Source organism: Nematolebias whitei, chromosome 15, assembly GCF_014905685.2.
Source record: "Nematolebias whitei isolate Nwh7 chromosome 15, NemWhi1, whole genome shotgun sequence".
Classification (NCBI taxonomy): domain Eukaryota; kingdom Metazoa; phylum Chordata; class Actinopteri; order Cyprinodontiformes; family Rivulidae; genus Nematolebias; species Nematolebias whitei.
Genome location: NC_056512.1, coordinates 20,213,945 through 20,220,398, shown reverse-complemented (window position 1 = coordinate 20,220,398; position 6,454 = coordinate 20,213,945). Strand labels below are relative to the sequence as shown.

Sequence of the window (6,454 nt, the reverse complement as noted above, 5' to 3'; positions counted from 1 at the left end):
CCCCCTGCAGCTGTAGCCTACACAACTGAATGAGTAGACATGACACCTGGTGTCTTACCAAAAGGCATTGAAACCACAGGAACAGTATGACGTATGAAAAATGTCATTCTTTGGACACTGACTTTTAATGATATACCTTGATCCTAGTAATCAGCCCATGCTTAATAAGATAAATATATTTGTGAATAAATCTTTCAAAAATACCTAAAATAAGTGAAAAGGTACAAGAAGTTCTAAAGCTCTGTGAGATTAGAGACCAGCCTGTATGGGTTCAGCTGCTGAGATCATGTCGAGACTCCACAAAGAGTATTTTCTCTCTGCTGGATCAGCAAATCTTGACTTTTTATCTCCCTTCAGTGTGAAAAAGGGGATTCAGTTTCAGGCCCAAACTATTTTTGTGCCTTTCACGTTCTGACAAAATAAATCACAGCTCGGCTCTTTAAAAATTATTTCATTTCATTTTGGATAAGTTCCAGTTTGCTAAATCCATTACAAGTGTTAATGTTTTGAATCAATAAACCTGTTCCAGTTTCTGCTGTGTGCAGATCAACAGAGTAATACCTTTGGATGTGACAGGAGACTCTAAACGGAGAGACACTCCAGACCTGCCTTTCAGTTTCTCTTGTTTCCTGTTCTGAAAGCATTGTCTGAATATTTCAGGGGAAAGATGCATTCTGGTGAAGAACAAGTGGTTTACTCCCGGTGAATTCGAGAGGTTTGCAGGGAAGGAACGCACCAAGAACTGGAAGCTGAGTATCCGATGTGAAGACACCCCTTTAAAAATTCTGATAGAGGTTCGGTGAAAAGTGACTTTAGACCAGAGATTGAACTTTTCGTGTTTGTTAAACTACTTCACTCACTCGCTGATTTGATTCTTTTGGATTCCTTCAAGGGGGGGCACCTGATGCCAGGAAGGTACAAACGACAAAGTAAACAGGTAACAAACTGATGAAGACACTCTCGAGTTCCAATTGTTGCTGTTTTTTATTTTGTAATTAATTACTATGAACAATATCTTCTCATTTCTTCCTGCCAGACCAAGAAACCACAGTCATCCTCCAATCATTCAGACACAGGTTTGTTGCTTTATTGAAGGACACGTAGTTTAAAACCGAGTGCTTTTATTTTGTTAGGTGAAGGGGTGTCCAATCCTTGTCCATCGTGCATGTTTACTTGTTTTCCTGCTCCAACCTACCTGTGTGTGTGAATGTTGACGAAGCATTCACACTATTGTGATCCATTTTTCTTCCATGTGTTTTTCAGCATCTTTCTTGTTCCACAATTTTTCGCTATTTCAACAAATCATAAATCAAACCGTTCAGCTCTTTCAGGAGAACGGTGCTTTGACTTTTGTATTGGTGCAACTTTAGCTTTTTGAAATATTTAGCCTTTTCTGCCACTTTTTTTCTCATAGAAAATGAACTGAACTCATTTTACATCCTTCAGATCTTTAGATCTGTTTACAATCTTTTACTGCTCCTTTCACATTTTGTTCTGCAGCTTCTTTCAGCTTCCTTATGCAAATTTAACATTTTTTTCAGCTACGTACAGCTGTTTTTAAGCTGTTTTGTGCTCCTTTCCGCTTCATTCTACTAACTTCAACATTTTTGTACTTCTTCTAATGTCTTTCTGCTAGTTTCAGCTTGTTATGATCTGTTCAGCTTATTTCTGCACGTTTCTGCTTTTTCAGCTATTATTTAGCTGTTTTATGCTAATTTTAGCTTTTAAGCTAATTCCACATTTTTTTGCACTCATTTAAATTTTTTTCAGCCTAATTCAGCAAAAAATGTGCTTTCTCCACTTCCTTCTGGTAAATTAAGCTTCTTTCTACCTTTTTAGCTATTTTCAGTGTTTTTTCTTCCTAATTTCAGATTTTTTCAGATCATTTCCACTTTTTATTTTTTTATTTAGCCTTTATTTATACAGGTAGTCTCATTGAGCCACAAGCACTCATTTTCAAGAGAAACCTGTTGAGGGAGCAGATGGGGGTTAAGGGCCTTGCTCATGGGCCCAGAGTGGGACGATTGAGGGTGGGGGCAGGTGTGGGTGCTTCGCCTACCCCACCCACATTTTTGATTCTGCTTCTTTCAGCCTAATTGTGTAAAATTGTGTTCTTCATACTTTCTTCTGCTAATTTAAGCTTGTTCTACCTTTTCAGCTACACTTAGCATTTGTAGCCAATTTCAGCTGTTTTCACATAAATTCAAGATTTTCGTGGTAATTTCTGCTACTTTTAAATTAATTTACTTCTATCTGTTAATTTCAGATTGCTATACTCCTTTCAGCTTTTTCTTCTATTGTAGCTACTATTTAGCTGTTTTTATGCTAAGTTTAGTTTTTTTTTCCAGCTAATTCCACATTGTTTGGGCTCATTTCAGCTCTTTCCACTAGTTTACGCTTCTTTATGCCTTTTCAGCTATTTTTTTTAACCAATTTCAGTTTTTTAAGCAAATTTCCAAATTTTTGTGCTCATTTAAATCTAACTCGCCAACAATTTGTTCTTTCTGCTTTCTTTTGCTAATTAAGCTTGTTCTTTCATTTCATCTACATTTCAGCATGACTTTTTAGCTACTTTCAGCTGTTTTTCAGCAAGTTCTTCATCCATAAGCATTCACACTGCATTTTCGCAGGAAATGCAATTACCATATTTTTCAGACTATGAGGCGCACTTCAAATCCTTTAATTTTCTCAAAAATCGACAGTGAGCCTTATCATCAGGTGCACCTTATGTATTAATTCTGGTTGTGCTTGATGACCTCGAACTGATTTTATGTGGTTATTGTGAACGAGTTGAATAAAGTTTGACTTATCTGACTGTTTTGTTTTACTTATTGCACCTCATGTATGAAAACAAACATGTTCATTGATATTGTGCCTTATAGTCAGAAAAATACGGTACTCTAGTTCAGGGGTTGAATTTACCACTTCGTGTTCTGCAGAAAGCTGTTGATCATCCATTGATACATATCAGGTGTGTTGGAGTAAAGTCTAAAACATGCAGGATGGTGGCCCTCTAGGGCCAGGACTGGACACTGTTGTGTGATAAAAGCTATAAATCTGATATTACAGATTAAAGCTGTTTACCAAACCTATGATGGTGTCTTAGGGTCACTCCCAAGAAAAAATAATGGAGAGGAAAGTTTTTTTTTAAATTAATTTATTTTATTTCTACATTAAAGTGTCCATTTGATTGACAAAATAAAGTTGAAATTCATTTTACTAAACAGATTCAAATTATTTGATGGAAAAATATAATTTTTCATGGATCAGCCAGAGGAAGTGAAACCTGCTTTACTGAACCCGACTGTTTCATGTGAAATTATTAACTATAAAATAACAATATTTTAGTTGAAGCTGTCCGAGGTGTGGTTTATTGCATGAGAACTTGCAGAGAATGCTTCACAATAAGAGTTTTAAACCCATGCTGTACACAGAGTGTCGACGCCAAAATGTTTTTCTTTCAGCTGCCCCCCGCTGCAGGGGTCGCCACAGCAACTTAATTCGCATGAAAGACGTGGCAGTTGTTTTACACCGCATGCCCCTCCTCCTGAAACAACCTGGACCCGAGCTGAACATTGGTATCTACGCTAACGTTCTGCCTATAAACGTTTGACGTTCAAATTCACATATTTGAGAATAAGATCGTCCCAGAATGAGCTTCCAGTTTGTCGTTTTTGTTAGCTAAAATCTTTTTCTTTTTTTAGTGTCTGATGAGGAGGATGAAGAGGGTTATCAGGAACATGAGGTTTTATCAAGCGAAACAGAAAATTCATCAGATGATACAGGTGCAGTTCCACAACATGTTCTTCTGCAAAAACAATAGAAATGTAAAGAAATAACTGAAACACCTTTGCTGTTTACGTCTGATTTATTTCCACGTGCCTCACGCATAAGAAGATGAAGAAATGGAGGATCAGGATGAGCAGCCAGAGTCCAGCCCTGCCTGCAGCAAGACAATGTTCCCGGTGACTTGTGGGGGCCTTTCTGGAATTTTATACAAAAAACGATTTGCAGGTAATCCTGTCTCAGAAAACAAACCAAAAAAACAATGTTTGTCCATGTGTTTTTAAAACTTTACATGTTCTGCTGTGTTTGCGCCTCCTGTGGAGGATGGTATCCCTCTGTTGGTCTCCCTGTGTCTGTACTCCCTAGTGTCGCTCCTTAATTGCCCTGATCAGTTCCACCCGAGTGTCGTCTAGGTGTTTGTAATTGTATCCTGTCTTGTCTGTGTATACAAGTCTGTCTGTGAGTCCTGTTCAGTGTCGGTCCATCGTCTGGTACACCTCCTGGTTTGTCTTCTGCGTTTCTTGTATTATCCTGACCTGATCCTGGTCAGTTAAGTTTTGCTGTCATGTCAGCTTATTGTTTTGATTATTAAAGTGTTTTATTATTTTACGACCTGACCTCCGAGTTCTGCCTGCACCAGTGGGTTCTTTCCTGTCCTGCCTTGCCTGAAAACCGTGACATCCCGTCTACATTTTTGTTGAGAAAAAAACAATTTTTGAAAAATGTATTTTTGATGTAAACACGAAACCCCTTATCAGGTTTTGTTAGCGTGTGAACCCAAGGTTCAGGCAGACTCAAAGTTCTCGAGGAGTAAATGAAGAATATATATTTAACAAATGATAAAACAAGAGCTGACGTACAACAAACTTGCATATTCACTGGGAAGACACGGAGGGAGACAAACCCAGGACTCCATACAGGACAATGCACAGACAATAAGGAACACAGACGCTGACTTATACGCAGATGTTAACGAACAGACAATGACAAACACCTGGGGAGACGCTAATCAGGAACATGTGGAAGCGGCAGGAGCTGGGGTAGACCACAAGGGGGCGACAAATTAGGGAATACAAATCCTCACAAACTCAATAGAAAAGTATTTATTTAGATAATGCAGCAGATTGTTTTGCACATGCCTATTATCATTTAGTGATCTAGAAAACAAAATAATAAAGAAACTGTATTTCTGTTTTTCTTTTTTATTTATTTATTTTGTGGTCAGTAATCAAATTATTTGCTAAAATGTCAAATAATGAGAAGAAAATTATAATGTGTTCATTGTATTTGTGTGACCGTTAAGTCATCATTAACATTAATATTTGCCTGGTTTTAGTTTTTTCATGCATCCCAACTCTGCATGCTTTGGGCTATTTTAGCCATTACAGTTCTATAAAAAATAATTGTTTCTTTCAGGATATGGGTGCTTTGACTTTTAGTTTTTGTAACTTTGATGCTTTTAAAAATGTATCTATATTCAAATATTTTCTCCATAGAAACAGAAAAATAATCTATTCAGTTCCTTCAAGAACTGTTTTCAATGTAAAAACCTGCTTCCAGCATGCTTGCTCTGTTTTTGTCTTTGGATGCTACGTTTAGTTTGTAGCTACTCTTCTGCTATTTTTTAGCTTTTAGCTAGCCTTTTGCTTCTTTTAGAAGCAGAGATGCAGAAAACGCAACTGCATTTTGTAGTTATCCATATGAACTGTTGTTAAATTTCACATGTGCAGCTTCATGTTAAGGCAAGTGAAAAACAAAAAGATTATTTTCAGTTCTGACTTCTGTGTGATTCATGAGTTAGCTTTTAGATAGCCTTTGGAGACTTTTATTTCACTTTAACCTAATTTTGGGCACTTTTAGGTTTAAGCTACTCCTTTTGCTACTTAACCTTTAGCTAGTCTTTTGCTGTGTTAGCATTTTGCCACTTTTTCCAGTCATTTGTTATTTTTATTCTTAGCTAGGGTTTTTCTGTGTTTAGCTTTTAGATAGTGTTCTTCTTTTAGCTTTACCAACTTGGTTTCAGCTTCTTTAGTAAATTCCAGTAAAGTTGTTGAACTCAGTGTTTACAGTGCGTTTAGGAAAAAATGCAATTTCTCCAGTTTAATATGCTCTCAATGTAGACGTTCTCGCCACCTAGTGGTGCAGCATGGGTACTTCAGTGTTTTTGTTAGAACAGTTTTGACAAAGCCAAAACTTTTTTTTTTCATTACAGTAGTCCCTCCTTTATCATGGGGGATCCGTACCCTGAAGCCCTGCGCTAGGGATAGAAGTATAAGTAGTAAGTTTTTTTTACTGTGTGTGTGTGTACATATATATATATATATATATATATATATATATATATATATATATATATATATATATTAGGCGTTTTTAAACCCTTCCACACTCTTGCAATATTTTAAACAGACCACAGCATGTCATGATTGCAGCTGTCATCCACATAACGGAACCAATGGCTTGTGGATGACACCTGGGTCAAAATCCAAGCCAAGGAAATAGAAGCGTTCACCAGACACATTAACTCGGTCGATAACAACATCAAGTTCACCAGAGAGGATGCAAACGACAACAAGCTGCCTTTTTTGGACTGTTTGGTTCAGATGGAGAGAGAGGACAGCCTCAACATTGAAGTGTACAGGAAACCAACCCACACAGACCAGTATCT

The 6,454-nt window shown here is 37.2% G+C and overlaps 1 protein-coding gene and 1 long non-coding RNA gene across 2 annotated transcripts in view; both read left to right on the top strand.

Moving 5' to 3' along the window:
• LOC119421512 overlaps positions 1 to 936 on the top strand; it is a 15,844-nt gene extending 14,908 nt beyond the window's left edge. The window contains exons 2-3 of the long non-coding RNA XR_005187372.1: positions 661 to 794; positions 893 to 936. This is a non-coding gene — a long non-coding RNA (uncharacterized LOC119421512). The remainder of the gene's footprint in view (positions 1 to 660; positions 795 to 892) is intronic.
• Positions 937 to 1,047: 111 nt separating this feature from the next.
• Positions 1,048 to 6,454, top strand: part of LOC119421510 (nuclear body protein SP140-like protein) — a 20,104-nt gene continuing 14,697 nt past the window's right edge. Inside the window, exons 1-4 of the mRNA XM_037688860.1 lie at positions 1,048 to 1,076; positions 3,465 to 3,578; positions 3,705 to 3,785; positions 3,898 to 4,014. Coding sequence (XP_037544788.1) covers positions 3,506 to 3,578; positions 3,705 to 3,785; positions 3,898 to 4,014 — 271 coding nt within the window. The 5' untranslated portion in view covers positions 1,048 to 1,076; positions 3,465 to 3,505. The remainder of the gene's footprint in view (positions 1,077 to 3,464; positions 3,579 to 3,704; positions 3,786 to 3,897; positions 4,015 to 6,454) is intronic.